The sequence below is a fragment of the Pelecanus crispus genome, chromosome 1, assembly GCF_030463565.1.
Source record: "Pelecanus crispus isolate bPelCri1 chromosome 1, bPelCri1.pri, whole genome shotgun sequence".
Classification (NCBI taxonomy): domain Eukaryota; kingdom Metazoa; phylum Chordata; class Aves; order Pelecaniformes; family Pelecanidae; genus Pelecanus; species Pelecanus crispus.
Genome location: NC_134643.1, coordinates 39,709,602 through 39,726,852, shown reverse-complemented (window position 1 = coordinate 39,726,852; position 17,251 = coordinate 39,709,602). Strand labels below are relative to the sequence as shown.

The 17,251-nt window shown below is 39.3% G+C and overlaps 1 protein-coding gene across 5 annotated transcripts in view; it reads left to right on the top strand.

The window, feature by feature from the left end:
- Window positions 1-17,251, top strand: part of GRIP1 (glutamate receptor interacting protein 1) — a 235,898-nt gene that overhangs the window by 188,596 nt on the left and 30,051 nt on the right. For 2 of the 5 annotated variants that reach the window (XM_075705821.1, XM_075705806.1), the window contains exons 10-13: window positions 2,777-2,929; window positions 8,176-8,362; window positions 9,144-9,289; window positions 10,895-10,975. In XM_075705821.1, the coding sequence (XP_075561936.1) occupies window positions 2,777-2,929; window positions 8,176-8,362; window positions 9,144-9,289; window positions 10,895-10,975 (567 nt within the window). Of the gene's footprint in view, window positions 1-1,918; window positions 2,075-2,773; window positions 2,930-8,175; window positions 8,363-9,143; window positions 9,290-10,894; window positions 10,976-17,251 lie in introns of all 5 variants that reach the window. The other 3 variants (XM_075705814.1, XM_075705797.1, XM_075705788.1) reach the window with 2 other exon arrangements.

Genomic DNA, 17,251 nt, shown 5'->3' with positions numbered 1-17,251 from the left:
AAAAAAAAAAATCAAAGACTACCAGACAATTTCCTGCTGGAAGCAGTCTTTTTAATTAAATGAGGCTCATAGCAACTTGAAAATAATGAAAATCCACCTGGCCACATTGTTCTTATCAGATTTTAATTTTTACACCATAGTTAAAGTTCGGAAATCTTACTGTCCGTGTGCGTAATCAAAGAGACGGTTTCATCTGAGAAGATATGATAGGTCTGTAAGTTACATATGGCCATAGCATGCTACTGGTGCTTTTTCTGGGACTTTTCTGGCTGATGTGAGATTTTCCAAAGTGTCTGAGGTGCCTGGCGCTGGTGCCAGTGGGTGAGGTACCCTGAGGCGCAGGCCGGCCCGTGGCACCAAGCGCTCCTTCTGGTGCTGCTGTCGCACCCCTCCCTCACCTTTGTTATCTGTTGAGGGAGAAAAAAAAAATTAAAATAGTTGTTTGGATTGAAACACGTGTCAGGGCACAGCAGAGGTGCCCTCAGGGAGGGGCCCAGGGCACCCCAACCTGGGGTGCGGGGACAGGCCTGGCAGTGCCAGGGCCCCCAGAGTCCCAGCTGCCCCACGGGCCGTGGGGACGTGGTGGGGCCCTGTTCTCCTCCTCCTCTCCCGTCCCTGGTGCCTACTCATCACTGTAGTGACAGGCGTTGCTTTTGAGTCAGAGGAGGGTTAATATATTGAGACAATTAGCAGATCATTACTCACGTAATAATACGAAGTGAAACGAAAGGATAGCTTTTCCTCTGGCACTGCACAGCGCTTGCTGCGGTGGCTACCCTTTTCCCCCTTATTTTGTCTCATGGAGCAAGATGTGAGCACGAGGTGTGGGTCCAACCTAAACAGTCAAGATTTTGGGCTACAAGTCCAGCATGGAGTCATATGTGTCTGCAGCCATAGGTATAGCAGGTAGCAGAGAGGCACGGGTAATGCAGCTCATGGGCCAAAGCAGTAACAAGTTTCATAGTAGAGGTGAATCCTTTGGTGGTTTTAAGAGAAAAAATCACTGAAGAGTTCCCAGTTTGAAGTGTTCCTCTACAGTTCAGCAAGGACACGGCTACGCTGAATTTAATGATGACTAGAGTGTATTTAATGAAAGGCGACTTCAATCATTTTCCTTCAGTATTTGGCACATCAGCTGAAATGCTTCCCGTTCTCTTGGTAAATACTGGCCCTCACTTTTGGCATATCCCGGATTCCCCATACTTAGAGTCAGCACTTAAATATGGTCTCTAATTTGATACAGAAAATTATAATTTTAAAGTTTTGAAGATGAAGTTTAAAAAACATTAAATTGCACATCCAACTAATCAATAAGAACCCCAGGTTTTTATTTTTCTTTATTAACCAGGCTTCAGGATAGAGTTTCTGTGCTGCTGGCCTAGGGAAGTCATTTATTGCACAGAGTAGCATAATGCTAACAATAGATGGTAGCAAAATTAAAATGTCAATACAGTAAATTAAAATAACTGTCAAGTAAACATCTCTATTCTAGGCAATGCTATGTATAGTATCTGGTTTTATTTTTTAATGTAGATGAATGCGAGGAGAGACTTAATTAACCTTCAGTTAGTGGTCATATATAATAACCTAGTATTTTCTAAGGAAGTTTGCAATCTTAGCTCCTGAAGCCAGAGGGAGATTAGAAATTGATTCAATACTAATCTTTTTAAAAATAAATACAAGGAAATGAAGAAAAAGAAAATCAGAAGCATTTATTCTGAGAAAAAATATTATTCCTGTTCCTCAAGTTAGCACTCCTGCTAAGAAGACAAGATCAGGTTATTTATTACTTCATTTTATTTTATTTTCAATTTATTTTCATTTTTTGACTTTTTTTTTGTTTGTGCAATTCAGTTACTTTTCCCTCTTCTCTGGTCCTTTTGTTTTCTAATTTTCCATCATCCCTTCATGTGGGCAGTGAAGGTTCAAAGAAGCAACAGGCAACTTACCTGGGATTCGTGTGCCAACAGCCACAGCAGCCTTCTCACCTACCACCATTATAACACCTACCACCCTGACCATTGCAGGATGCCAGCCTTGAAATTCCAGACACCGCCTCCTCAAAAAAGCCTTCGTAATGTTCCACGCTTTTTCCTGCTGACATATTCTCTCCTCCTCTTCTTCTTCCTCCTCCTCCCTCCCCTCTTCTTTCACTCATACTTTTCCCATTTCAGGCACTAAAACCTTTTCAGTTTTATGGATGCTGCGCTTTTTCATAGCCATGCCAAGGTTATTTCTGACATTTTATGCCTTTTCCTTTCTGTAACAAGGCAACCTTTGTAGACAGGAAAAGGCTTGAAAATTCTCAGTGAACCAGCCCTACAGCCATATGAGCAGACCATTAGTTTTGAGTAGTGTATATAAAGCACAATCTTTGAATGCAAAGCATTACTTCCAAGTCTTTTGTCAGAAATTACCTACTACAAAAAGGCATTTCTAAAATTGGTGTATCTAGACATATTGATCTGCATTGGTTCATGGATATGTGTTGAAAAATTTAATTTAACATGCTTCGCCTAAAATAAGCTGTATACTATGAATGTACTTTTTGTATCTACAGTACCTTTGTTAGCTTCCAGCAGGTATTTTCATGAAATGTTGACTTTACTTTCACCTAGGGTCACCTATGTGGTTTAATGTCTTTGTTATTGGAAATGCACAAACCATTCCTGTGCATCATACACATTGTTTTATTCATTGATGAGTTACAGGCATGTGTCGCACTCTTCCATGAAGACTGAGTGCTGTATGCCAAGTGTTTGATGTTTTACAGCAGCTTTGGTGTCTTCATCCTTCTCTCCTACCTCCATGAGTGCATACAGCCTGAGTTCCCTGAACACGGGGACCTTACCTCGCAGCCTCTACTCCACCAGCCCGCGTGGGACAATGATGAGGCGGAGGATGAAAAAGAAGGACTTCAAAAGCTCCTGTAGGTGGTAACAGCATTTGCTCAAAATGTGCAGTGAATGGGTGGAGGAGGGGGAAGATACAGAAAAAAAGGTACAAAGTACCTTAATTAGTATGTATATACTAGGCAGAAGAGAGAACAATTGCAGTTTCTGTTAGATGTAGGGAAACAGCAGTGTAAAAATATTTGTCCAATGCTAAAAGGAGGTGAGTAGAGGCCATGCAGCTTGACTGTTTCATCTGAAATATATAAAGCAATGTTTTCTTCAGACAATTCTGGAAGAGTTTGTTACACCATTACTGAAGTGATTTTCAAATTCCTTTTTCAACTCTTCCCGTTTCCAGGAGGGAATACAATTCATAGCTGAATAGTCAAAGCCAGATGGCTTGTAAGCTCAACCAACTATCACATTACACAAGAAGAGACTGCCACAGTACCTCCTAGGTAGTTTTAATGTTTACATCTGCACCATAACCTGTACAGTCATTTTTTGTGAGGAAGAGCGACAAATAACAGTGAAGACTAAATAGCCTTGTTTCTGACCACTCTCTGGATTCAAAGCATGGATTTCCCACGAGTCAGTAATTTCCCAAGCCAGGGTGGATATATTTCAGGCTGTTCCACTTTGCGTATTGCTAAGTATTCACTGGGCCGGAGAGAGTATGGCTGTATCAGCCGTTGTTTCCCAGACTCCATGTAAGTGCCGCCTCTCCTTTTGGCTTGTCCATCTTCATGTGATCCTCAGCAGCTCAGTTCCTCCAGAGCAGGGAAGTGAGAACTGCTCTGTAAATCATCTGCTCCGGCTAGTAATGCTCACAGGTCCGCTCTGGAAAAACTGAGCTGCTGTGCATTACAGTGCTGCTGCCCCGTATTAAAGATTTCCTGTGGTCATAGCAAACTCAGAGCAAACCAGCAGCCTCCAACTAAGGCCAGTCACTATGGAGTTGTGAGGAAACATCTGAGAGAGGAACTGAGGTTTTGCTTTCTTGCAGTTTTTTGTTGCTTGCTTGTTCTTACTTCTTTTGTAAAGCAAATATTTTTACATAACGTTTGCCTGTAAGTGCATTTTTTTATTTTTAATCTGATCAGCCATTTTTCACAACTCATCTGTTGACACGTTAGCTTCTAATGCATTCTTTTGGGTCACGGGGAGATAGTGCGTCCATCTGTGCTGTGGTGTCAGTAGGGGTCCAGCTCTTATGTGTCCTCACGTGCACATGAGAAACAGTAGTAATGTTGCACTAATACTAATTGATTTGAATAGTAAAATAATGCTGGATGCAAAAATAGTTCTTTGATTGTGCTGTATTATAGCTGTTCCATCCAAGAAAGGACTGTTAATCCTGAAAGCTAATCCTATTATGGATCTTGGAGACAGCTGTTAATTGTGTTATTATATTTTTTAGATATTTTTCCTTCAAGGAAGCCTTGCTGTGCAATCTGCTATCCTGCAAAGGCTCAAAACAAGGCCAGTGACATTAGATTTAAGTGGGACAGTCACCTAAGCACTGCAGCCCACCTGAAAGATTCTTCAAGTCAGAAGGCCCTGGGGATTGCAGGCTGCTATGATTAAACAAATCTCTAGTTAGGAAGAATTAGGATGAGGCTTTGTTGTGGGGTAGTTTATTATGCATTTGCATTGTGAGGTCTGGGTATAGAGCATTACAAAATACATGGAACTGGCCCCATCACTGAGTGAGTCTGTGCCTCACTACGAGCAGTGACTACATCAGCAACCCTGAATCAGAGCTGGCTTTGGAGGCGTTGGCTGGCCGGCTGCGCTTGCTTGCCCTTTCTGTGAGCTTGCTTGCCCTTTCTGTGAGCTTGCTTTTCAGCGCATGCAGAGGTCCTTACTCCTTTTGCTAGACTTATACCCATACTTGTGACTGCAGTAACAGCCAGCGTAAGAGACCCACACTGAACTGAATGTGCTACAGGTGACCATGATAGAGAATGACTGGTCCTGTACCCTTCCACCATCCATCGACAGGACTTGGAAAACCTTGCCCCTCTCCCTTTGTGGGAGACCCATGACAACCAGGTAGCATCAACTGCTGTCCTTTTTATAGAGAAGGAATAGCACACTCTCTTAATTTTAGTGGGAATTTTTTTTTCTTTGATCCAATTGGATCAATTGAGGTTTTTATTAATGTAACTTTTAATAAATCTTTTAGGATGTCATTTGGGAAGAATAGGATGTATTGGTGAAGGGTGCTATAAAGTTTACATTGCCAATTATTTAGGAAAACCTGCATAACTTAATGTGATCATGCCAAAATCCATGATGATCAAGTGTGAGGGTACAGGGGTTACAAGACTTTTATGGCCATGATTTTACAATCATTGCATTAGTTACACAGATCTTTCCAAATATGTGCCTGTAAAAATTGAAGGCATGCCCTGCTGTCACGTGCTTTGGTTATGCCACTCGTTTTCAATTTTTAATCTTCCTCTGCTTTTTTTGGTTTTAAAGTTGTGGAAACACTTAGATTATTATTTGGTTAAAGTTTAAGTCCTGAAGTATTTTGTAATAGGTCTATATTAGTATTTGAAAGTGAGACACAATTTTATACCAACTTACATGATAGTTACTAGGTCTGCATATATGGTAGAAATTAGAGAGGGTCTTAGATGTGCATGGGTGCTGTTTTCTCAACACATGCAAGTTAGCTGCTACCAGGAGGAATAGTGAACATTCTGCAATTTCTCAAGGGTCAGAGCAGGAGACTGCAAGCATAATAAACTATATACGTACCTTTAAATATATCTTGCTCTGCTTCTCGTACGGCTGCAGGAATAAAAGTAACAAGTACATAATCTTCAAATTCGAGATTATTATTTACATAACTGCAGAGCATATAGTAAACCAGCCCCCACAACTGTTGCTAAGAGTTGGACGAAAACTATACAAGTATGCTAAAATGTACCCCTAGTAGTAGCAACCAGGGTTCACTGGAACCACATGTACATCCATGCCCCCTTTTTAAAATCAATAAGGCTGCTTCCTGGCCTTTAAAACTTTGAATCCATCAAGCAGCCAAAAAAATGGCAGTGTTTCTTGCTGCAATTATTGTTCAGTTACAAACCCTGACATGCTCTAAGTCAAGCTTTTGGGTACCTGTGGCATTTTATAGAGGCTTAGCAGATAGCTATTGTTACATGATTTGGAAAGGGTATTTTCATCTCTGCTTTTTTTGTTCCTGTTTCCGTTTCGTTTTCTTTGGGAGTGGGAGGAGTTCCTAATTGTCACTTTTAAGTGTCCACATCATCAAAATATTTATTGGGGTGAGTTTTAAATCCCACAAATAGTAACTTAATTTCCCAATGTGAATTAAAACCTTAGCTGTCCTCAAAGTTGAAATAAATGTTGTAAGACCTTTAGGTTCCTGGTAGGTTATTAGAAAAAGAGTAAGAAAGTTACAGAGTCAGCTAGGTGCCTGCTGCAGAGGAGGAATGGACACATAGGTGATGGGAAACAAAGACGCGGCTAGCAAGTAATTGTATGACCTTAAAGAAAGGGAGAATGGAACTTTTCTGAGCTTGGATGCCCTAAATTTAGACATTTCCGGAAGGTGCATTAGGGGATCCGGTATTATATTAACTCTGAATTTATCTGATTTAGTCATAGTTTAGCCTTTGCAGTGCTGAGGGCTGGAGAAACCTGTTTTACACATGCAGTAAATGCTAAAGCCGGTGGCCATTTCTAACAGATTATTACTATTTGCATTTGGGTATGAGCATGTCTTACTCAGTGCAGATAAAAGAAACAGTAAGAAGGAAGCTATTGAATAAGTGAAATAATACACAATTCTTACAAAGGAAAATGAAAACAAAATATGAATGAGAATTCACAGTAATTTAGAAAAGACGGTTTCAGAGTTGAAAGGAGCTTTGCTGAGAGAAAACAAACTCATGAGGTTTTTGGCAAGTGACACTTTTGCAACAAAATTGTCATTGCTGACTGTGCCACATTAATCAGATTTTGTACTAACTATTTCAGAGCAAAAGTCTACTGCTTGTAGCCCCAAGGTGCAGGAAATACTTACACAACCTCCAACAACTTTGTACAGCTGTGCTAATATCACCTATAATGTAAAAAAGGGAACTAATGTTTTTTCACATCTAAGGAAAAAAAAATCCACACTTAAACAGTCCCTCAGATAAACCATGAACTAAACTATCCCTCAGATAAACCTTGAACTTTTATCTAATTCTTAGTAGCTACTACAGGCAGAAATGGGTCTTGAAAGAAGTAATAGGTGGAGAGGTGACAGCATAGAATTATAACATGAAAACATTCAGAATCGTCAACACTGGAGGATTATCATTACAATACCATACCATTACTTTACTGGTCTGAACAGGAATTGAAAAACTCTAGTTTTCTGTGTATGACATAATGAAAGACAGTAGTCTGTCACCGGGGGAATTCAAACAATGATACAATAGAGATTTGATCTTAGAGATCAAAGAACCAAAGGTGCAGTCTCCTTCCTTCATAGGTAATTGCATTGAATCTCAATGTTGTTTTTATATTGTTTTGTTCAGTAATGCAAGCTATTCAGAACAAGAGTGAGAATAGAGAGAGTAAATCAGGAGTACAGAAGTAGCTGCCTGTGTTTCTCACAGGAGGGTTCCCCAGTTCCTTTGAGAGACCCCAAAGAACTTTTTTTCTCACAGTCTCTTGAGATATACTGCTTGCTAAAGCAGAGGGGTTCGTTCAACTTACACTACCCTGACAAATTGCTGACGTGTAGTAAACATGTACAAGAGGAAGGCATCCTTATTTTTTGCAAGCAAGCCTGGGCCATGTGCTTTGTTGCTGTCAACAATGCGTTGCTGTGAGACGTTTAAAAGAGCTCATGGGAATTGGCCTGAATAACAGCTGGGCTTGTGCCTCCAATTCCCTTAGCTCCTGTGGAAATTCTGCTCATCCATGCCTCAGATGGATGAATTCAGAATTCAAGGATGTTCTGAGATTTTTGGGGTGGGGGTATCAAACACATTTATTTTACTCAGCTTGTACTGAGTAAAGTTCTTGTGTAGTTCTTGTAAACTATCTTTTTGCATTCTAAGGTACAACCGGGTGTTTTCTGTTCTCTTATATGGCATAACTGTTTATAAATAATTTATAAACTTTAGCCTAAATTGACTTTAAAAGCGATGTTTCGTTGACTAGGTTTATTGTACAAATCAATTTTCTCAAGGAGCAATGAAATTTCTGCTGTGTATGAATGTCTTTCCTCCTGGTCTGCTCTGTTTTATAGTGTCTTTAGCCTCTAGCACTGTTGGTTTGGCTGGGCAGGTCGTCCACACAGAAACCACAGAAGTAGTGCTGACAGCTGACCCCATAGTAGGGTTTGGGATACAGCTCCAGGGTAGCGTGTTTGCTACTGAGACCTTGTCTTCTCCACCTCTCATTTCCTATATTGAGTCTGACAGCCCGGCAGAAAGGTGAGGTTCTTTCAATTGACTGCTAAGTACATTTTGGTGAGCATTCCTCGGGGTACTTTGGGCTTGTTGCTTTCAATTTGTGATAAATAGCAGGGTCTTGCTCAATGGAAGTGTGGCAAGTAATAAACTGTCTGTTCTGACAATGATATTTTGTATACTTGATCAGCTGTAAGAAGAATGACAAGCACCAGTGTTTTTATCATCCAGAGTCCTCCAGCAGGAGACTGGAAGCTATATTTATGCAAAAGGAAAGAAAAATCAGAAACATTGCTGAAGTCAAAATAGTAATAGTTCAGTGTGCCATGGAGGGAGGCCATATCCAGCTCCGTTCAGTTTTGGTACAGAACCAGATCTTAGGGAGTACCAGAGTTTTGACTTACTAACGATTTCGTTGCAGCATTTCAATTGCATTTTTATGCTTATGTATGTCTTTAATCATGGCATGAGAACAATAGTAGTTGCACAGGCAAGTACTAGCTGCCATTGCAGAGCTACAAGACCTGTACCCAGGGTCGGAGGCAGAGGTGATGTCCCTGGGTGGGGTGGAGGCATGAAGGCTGTGCCCCTCTTCCTGGGTTGTAGAGAGCACGACCCATGCTGGGAGTGCTTGATAGCATCTTGGTGCAAAGTGGCAGCAGCAGCTTCTGTCCCCTCTGTGCCTGTGTAGATTGTTGTGCTGCTGTGCCACACTTCGCCTTCAAGGTTAGGTTGAATGTGTTTGATATTGCTGGTTCTGGTAACATGTACATCTGATGATTGTTTTGTATCATTGTGTACCAAGGTGTGGGGTGCTGCAAATAGGAGACAGAATAGTGGCAATAAACGGTATCCCGACGGAAGACAGCACATTTGATGAGGCCAATCAACTGCTCAGAGACTCCTCTATCACCAACAAGGTCACTTTGGAAATAGAATTTGATGTTGCAGGTATGAATGTACTGTTATTCTGTCTTGCAAGAAAAGTGAAGAAATAAATCCCAAGTACATTGCGAGTGTTAGGGCATCCAGGGTGGAGACTTTCTTCTCGCATATACACCATTTAGTTTTCAAGTGACCTATTTGAAATGTATGTCTTTTTGTACAGCTTTCTCATTTCACGTAGCCCTGCAGCGTGCTCCAGAACTCAAATACAAATGACAAGTCCTGTAGTAAGATCTGGTGACAGTCCCTCCTCTGAGTTATTTCCAGACATTTTTCTGCCCTGAGATAGAAATATTTTGCTGAGCAGAGACAAATTCTCTACAGGCCAGCTAATGAAATGTTATACTAGACAGAAAAGTATTATAAAAGGGTGGATAAGCAGAAGACTCTGAAGAGTTTCACTTACAGTATCTCAAACCAACAATCTAAATAAAATAATAGAAAAAAGCCAGAAGAATCATGCTTAATGTTGCTGGTGAGTCTTTATTATTACTAATGGCTTTCCTTTCTTCTATAATGTGTTTAAGCATACAGAATACACCTATAAAATCACAAATTGTGTAAATCAAACAAGTACACATTATGTATGTGCACTGCCCCGCTATGTCAATACTAAAAACTTCTAAGACTTCTGTGTTCATCTGACAGTAGGTCCTTTGAAGTCATGACAATGTCAGATGTACTGTATTTGGCACAGTGTTGTTATTGTTAATGGTATTATAAATCATGATGTCAAAAACAGGCTAAAGGTTCCTAGAGTAATTTTGTATAATCTTTTAGTATGCATGCATCTAGTAAAATGTTTAAAAAAAAGCCAAATACAATATGTACATTCATATACATAGGAAATGAAATATTAAAAAATAAGAAAACCAAATACTGAGAAAGTCGTTTAAATGCACCATGTGTATTTCAGTCCCTGGACTTGTTTATGCTCCTCCCATTTGCTCCATGACAGCAGACTCGTACTCATGATTAGACTTCTCTGTCACATGTATGTTTAGATGTTTCCATAGCTGTAATTTCAATTGCTCCTTTTCAGGCCAGGGCCTGAACCTTTGCTAGCAGTGATGCCAAAAGTCAGGATTCAAATACAGTGCTGTGTGTTGAAGTGGTTTTTGCCTCAGTGAGCTCCAGGCGCTTCTCCATTAGTGATGTTTTGATTCCTTTTCTTCCCAGTAGGTGTAAAATCCATGGCAGTTACTTTAGCGGACAGTTAAAAATGTGTTAGACCTGCAGCAACAAAGGCCTGAAATCCTTAAGACTTGATCTCCTGTCCTTTTAATTAAAAGTTATCTGCCAGCACTAAAATTTTCACCTGTGCTCACAAAACTTGCATACGAGCTAAAAACCTGCAGTCTCAGCTGGCTGCTGGCCCACGCAATCTCCATAAATTCAGTTAAACCTAAAAAAAAAAAATTGAGTTACCGTGAAATTACCAATAGAGGTATAAATCATACTTGGTATGTCCTACTTCCTTCACTTTAGCACCTGTGTTTCATCTGTGGCTTGTGATGCTGATGTGATTTCATCAATTTACACATATAGTTCCATGCACTTGGAATTGCTGTGCCTTATAAATTATCTAATATTTGAAATATTTTTTTATAGAATCAGTTATACCAAGCAGTGGAACATTTCATGTAAAACTACCAAAGAAGCATAATGTGGAACTTGGCATCACCATAAGCTGTAAGTGAAAGTGCTTATTTTTAAGACCACGTTTATGGGATAACCTGCAGATAGTAGGTCCTGTAGCTATAGACTCATGTTTGTTTTGGCATAAACTTCTTTTTCCTTTTTCTAGAAAGGGATGATTAGCAGTGCTCTCTGATGAAATACCATTCTATAACAAATTTATACTGCCCTTCTAGTAGTTCAAGAAGCCAGAGGTTTGCCAGGCCTAAAGCTTGACCTATTCCTTCATGCATAGCACGTATTTAACTCCCATTAAAATGATTTTTAAAAAAAAGAAAAAATAATTAAATAGAATTAGGCCCATGCAAAAGTATTTCCATAGCTGGGAAGTTTAAAGCAAAGTCTGTCATGGTCTCTCACAGGGTCTTGAGGAGAACCCCACTGAACTCAAGGGTTCTCACAGGCATGAGGATCCACGTACATTGGGGTTATTTTCTGCTTCAGAACCCAGAGTCTGAAGATACATCCTCAATCTGTAAAACTAGTGAGCAGTCCTAAACGTGCAGGTCACATAGCAAAATCCCTTTTCACTAGGGATTTCAGAGATTACTAAAGAAGATAACAAGGGTGTGCATTAGTCTAGTTCTCAAGAAGATAACAAGGGTGTGCATTAGTCTAGTTCTCAAAAAGGATTTGTTACTGTTGTTTGAAATCAAAGTGTTTCTATACTTACTTATTTTGGGAGCAGACAGTAAACACTGTTAGGGCTGGATTTTTACCAGGTAAACTCCAGCATACCACGTTCAGCCCTTGATAGAAGGAAGAACAATCCATATCAAAGTTAATGGCCTTGTGTTTAATGTACTTAATGACAGTGCAGAATCTGATCTCACCAGAATTAACATTCCTTTACGATTGCGGCCTTTTTTAGACTATTAGTCTTTCTTTGGAATTATTCATATATCCTGGGGGAAGATTGTGCTTTGACTTATATTCTCAAAGCTTTTACCAGCACAATGGAATAAGGTTACTAAAAAGTACAGCAAGGAACTCAGTGCTAAGAATTACATCTGAGGAACAAATGAGAGACACTGCAGGCGTGTTTGCTTGCATTGCACACTTGAATGAGTAATTGTTAGACTCTGCAAGCTGTGATGTGGTGCTTGAAGCAAAATCATAGTCTACGTGTATTTGTGCAAATGAAAATACTGAGAAATGGGAAAACCTGGAGAGAGGCTGTTCTATTTAAATGTTATTCTTAGGATTGGTAATGGTTTGTAGGATTATTGTAAAAATACGGTCCTCCTAGTAATTTGATTTGTGCTGCTTTTTGGATTTCAGACATCTTGTACTTTTTTACTGTCTGTAGGAGTAAACTTTGAATGGAAAGCTGCTGTTCGTGGGATTTAGCATTTAGTACTCTTCCAAACTTCCCATACCTTGCTGACTTGGAACTTAATTCCAAAAGTTAGTGATTTATAAAATCAGTGCTTTATATAATCAGAGTGACACCTGGTTGGTCTTAGCTCTGCTTCTCTCAGTATACTGCAGTATCTTTAATATTTAAATTAAATGATCTGTTATATATAATAATTCCACTTATTAATAGTATTTAATGCATATGGAATGTGTCTAGGATTAATTATTTATTTGATTTTAAAAGGTTTTCTACTAATAACTGAAAGTTTATAAAATTGTTTGGTAGAAGTCTTGAATTGCTGCATTTCATGCTTGCTTTTCAGTGCTTTGCTCTGTTCTACCTAACTCCTAAATGAGGCAGTGTGATTTGAAGAACGTAAGCGGTTTATATTCGTTTTGTCAAATTTTTGTCAGAGCACTTTAGCACATTAGCATGCCATTTATTACTGATGTTGTCAGAAAGCTATATGATTTCTTTTAAAAAACGAATACTAAGGGAAACTCGGCTGAGTTGATATAACCAGGTGTAAACAGGGGTGATAGAGGAGATCAGGTTTATTCACTTTGGGGCTTGATCTGTTTAAGTGCTAGAGACCTGTTTCATCCTCTCTCTTCTCAAGATAGTGGAGTTAATGGTCGGTAAGAAAGTGCGGTCTGTATAAAAACACTACAGAGAAACACCTGTCTTCCTTTCCATATCCCCAGTTCAGTTTGGGATTCCGATGAGAAAGTCAGGAAATGACCTGACTGACAGACAAGACAGACGTTTTTTGTCAGAAGGGTAATGTAAGCCTCACCTTGGCTGGGCACCTGAACATATGCCTATTTTTAAGTCCAAGAGTTCTTCTAAGTCAGCAGTTAGGAGGCAGACGTCTTGGAAGAGGAATTTATTTCTCTTTCTTTTGTGTTGTTTTCCTTGGTAATAAACACCAAGTGTGCCTGCATGGAGTTACAGCCAGGTACTTGAAGGCATATCTGAGGTGGTACACAATGCTAAAAACAGTTAAGCTAATTAATTCATGGTCTTTGAAAAACATGACGTGTAATAGGGGAAGAGACTAAGCTTCTCTTAGTTTCAAATTTATTAATGCAAGAAAAAAAGCAAAACAAAAAAATTCAAAATCCATTTAGATAGCAGGAACCCCTAGAAAATAAGACAGAAGAAAGTTTTATGAGCATTATTGTTAATCGAGGGCACTGAGTTTTGGATAGTGCATGTTGGTTACCTCGCAGTATACCGGCCTTGCCCATTGCTGCCTTCACACGCATACTGGACTTTATCATCCTATCATCCTTCCCTAATCTCTGCAGTATCTGTCTAATCTTCCCATTAATAGCTACTTGCACTCAATAAAGACATTATTTCATAGTTTGCAAATATAAGTGACTATATATTTCATGCTTCAGGTACCATCATTTTCATACCCAGTTAGCTGGTTGGAGCATTCTTGTCTCAGTTCTTAAAATTACATCATCCAAATAAAGCATGACACAGCAGTGTCTATTTGTGTGTGATTATGTTTTTATAACAGAACCATTCCCTAGAAGAAGGATGGCTTTCAAGTAGATCTAGTAGTGATTAAATTATTTGCCAGTTACATTGATTTTAGACCATGTAATGAAATATAGATTTTTTTTTTTTTTAAGATAAAATTTTGTGCCACTGGCTACTTTATCATAGACTAATCTTTTTTAAATACATTGAACGATGTCCAAGAAAATGACTTAATAGTACAGTCTGGTAATTGTAGTTAACAGCTCTTTTTTTTTTCCTTTTCTTTCCTTCTTAAGTAAGAGTCTGATATCCTTACTGGTAATGAACTGCAGCACCTTGCTTCATAAATAATCTCTCTGAAGCTAAAGGGACTACTCAAGGAATAACAAGCTGCAAAGCTGGTAAGAATATCAGAATCTCACCCAAACTATCATCAGTTTTTCTAAGTCATTTTGGCTGGCAGCTATACTATAGTCTGCTTTATTGCTTTTGTACTTCATCAGAAACAAGCTTTGTAAGTATCTACAGATATTTAGCATTGACTATGAGAATTTCCTTTCTAAAGCATGTTTCTGTATATTTTGGGATTTCACCTAGCAATTCAACTTAATTTTGCAATCTTACAAGTAAATATTTTCAAGACAGGGCCTGAAGAATCAGCAGGTTTCTCAGCTGCTCTACATGAACCAATACTTATGGAACAAAAGAGCTACATCAGTCTGATTTTAAAAAGCTCTTTCATGTATTTAATAATCATACTATTTTAAAAACGTCTAGTAGCTGTTAGCCAGCATTGTGGATAAGTGGACTGACTTTGTATAAAAAATATTTTTCCATCCCATGAGCATTTTCCTCTGCTTGTTCAGTTTGTTCAGAGTTCGATGAAACTCTAAAACCTGCAGCCAGGCTGAGACTAGTGAGTGAGTTTTGGCTGGGTGGTAGGTGAGATGTCCACCCCAAAATCTGTTTAAGTTACATTGTTTCTTTTCTTTGGGTTAGCAGTGAAATAAGAGAGGAGGGTTTTTTGAGGGTTTTTTTTTTTTACCAAGTGGAACAGCTGATCTACAAAACTGACAACACTTCACTGAACTTGCTTTCAAATGGCAGGGAATAGGCAGGGGAAGTGTGTCTTTATGAGTAGAAGTAGGGTAGAGGCCTGGGACGGAGACCTAGGATCATACAGTAATTTAAAGAGAGAGAGAACAACTTGCTAAAGATCAGCCTTCCAGCTGCAATACTAAAGTTAGTATCTGTACAACTTTATGCATTCTTCAGTCCACTTGTAGTTCATCATACAGACTGTGTAAGGTCTCTATAAAAGCTCAACAGTAGGTAGACTAACGGCTGGACCAGGGAGGAGAAAAGATGAGATCTTCGGTGGACAAGCAGAATGGGTACAAGGAGAGAAAATGAGTGGAGAGCCGTAACAGGGAGACAGCAGATGTGGGAGAGGCTGAGGTGTGATAGGGGTAGGGAAAGCTGGGACTTGAACAAGGAGGCTGGACATGGGTGAGTGGTAAGGTGCTTTGGTTTTAATTGCTTCTTAAAAACAAAAATAATTCTGAAATGAAACATAAAAATGGAGACTTAAGGCTGTACAGTGTCACTTCAAATTTGTGTTAATTCATGAGGATATCTTTTTTAATTAAGTGGTCAAATACTGCTTTCTCACTGGGACTCTTGCTTCTCTGCTCTCTGGGGAGAGGTGAAATAGTGGTGTGTATCAAAGGGGATAGAGGCTGCATAATGAATGAGGTGGAGGACTGCAGAAAGAAAAAGGAGGTGATCTCATGGTCAAGATGGTTTAATACCCTGGAGAAATTAGGGGTTTTTTCCTTTTCTCTGCAATACAGTTGTACTGAGACAACTCATTTCATGGGGTGGGGGGTGAGATAGATTTTCCAGAGGTAGCTGCTTGATTTTCTGTGGAAACTGTTGAGATCCTGGGGTCACACTTGCAGAAATGCTGAGCATCTGCAGCTGTTGCTGAAAATGCCAGTAGTTGTGCTTTGGACATAGAAGCTGTTATATACTACAAACTATTGTGAGAAATAAAGGCATGGCTATCTCAAATTGCTCACCGAAAATTGTCATACTTTGACCTAAATGTTCTGTTTCCTTTTCTCATCTGTAAAATCACGATAATAGTATTCAATCTTCTTGCTGGGGACAGCATCTGTTTGCTAGTGTTTGGGAGACAATCTTAGGCTGTGGTGGTGTGCAGTACAAAAGTCCAGGAGGAAATTAATGATTTTATCTTTGCAACACAACTTGAATAGTTTGTATTATGTCTGTCGTGAGCATTGAACAAGAATAAAACAAAGTGTGGTTAGCTGCTTATTAAGGACTTGTCTGCATGGGGAGATTCATTTCACACCGAGCTGTGTTTGCTGCCTACAAAAATGCTTTCACCCACCAGACACAATTAATGGCCTGGGATAACTGACAACATACCGCTGGTTCACACTTACTCAGTTTGAAACTGTAATAACTTTGTGTGCAATATCATATCCTTTGCATCCACATGTACTCTGTGGCTTTGCACTTTGAGCTGTGGTCTTTCCCCCATTTTGGTTCCTTCTCTCTTCTTTTTGAAACAATAATGGACTGTTTTCTTTAGTACTGATAATTTTTATAAAGCAGTTTCATAAAAACTATCTCAATACTCAAATCGCAAACTGCAGACATTGTACAGTGGGTGGCATATAACCTCAGAGATTTATAAGGCAACCCAGGGAGTAAAAACGTAGAATTAAAAAAAAAAGTTCGCCGAAGTGATACTTTAAAGTTTTAACAAGATACTAATTGGTGGAACAAACCCAAAGAATTCAAGTAAATCATGGACCTGTCATGTAAGATACAGTTGACCCATGGCATGAAAGTATGAGAAACAAGCTATGAAAATTACACATCTTGCAAAAAGTTAATTGCTGTTCTCTAAATTGCAACATAGGCATTTTCTGAAAGCGTGCTGTTTTAGACAAGTTTCTAAAAATTCTTGAAAGTCCTTGTACATCTGTCTTCTGGGCTTTCAAGACACTGCATTTGAAATATGGCTATTTAGCAGTTCTTAAACAGTTCCTTTGGACATTCAAAGGCTTTCTCGGCCAGGGCAGCCAAGGTTAACAAGATCTGTTAGAATATTGTGTTGGAAATGTCATTATTAATACACCTTGTGGTTGCTGTAGGCGAAGATCTGTCGTTTTCCATCAAAGAGAAAATCATGAGCTGCTAAAGTAACTGACATCAGGATTTTGTCGGTGATCCTCCAATATGGGTAGCTTTTTGAGTGATTGTCAGTTAGGCATTGGAGCCTAATGGAAAAGTACCTTCTGTGAATGAAGGCGGAGGCCTCAGTACACAGAGCAGAAATGGCGTGAGGCAGTTGAAGAGCCCTACATGTGCAAAAAACATTA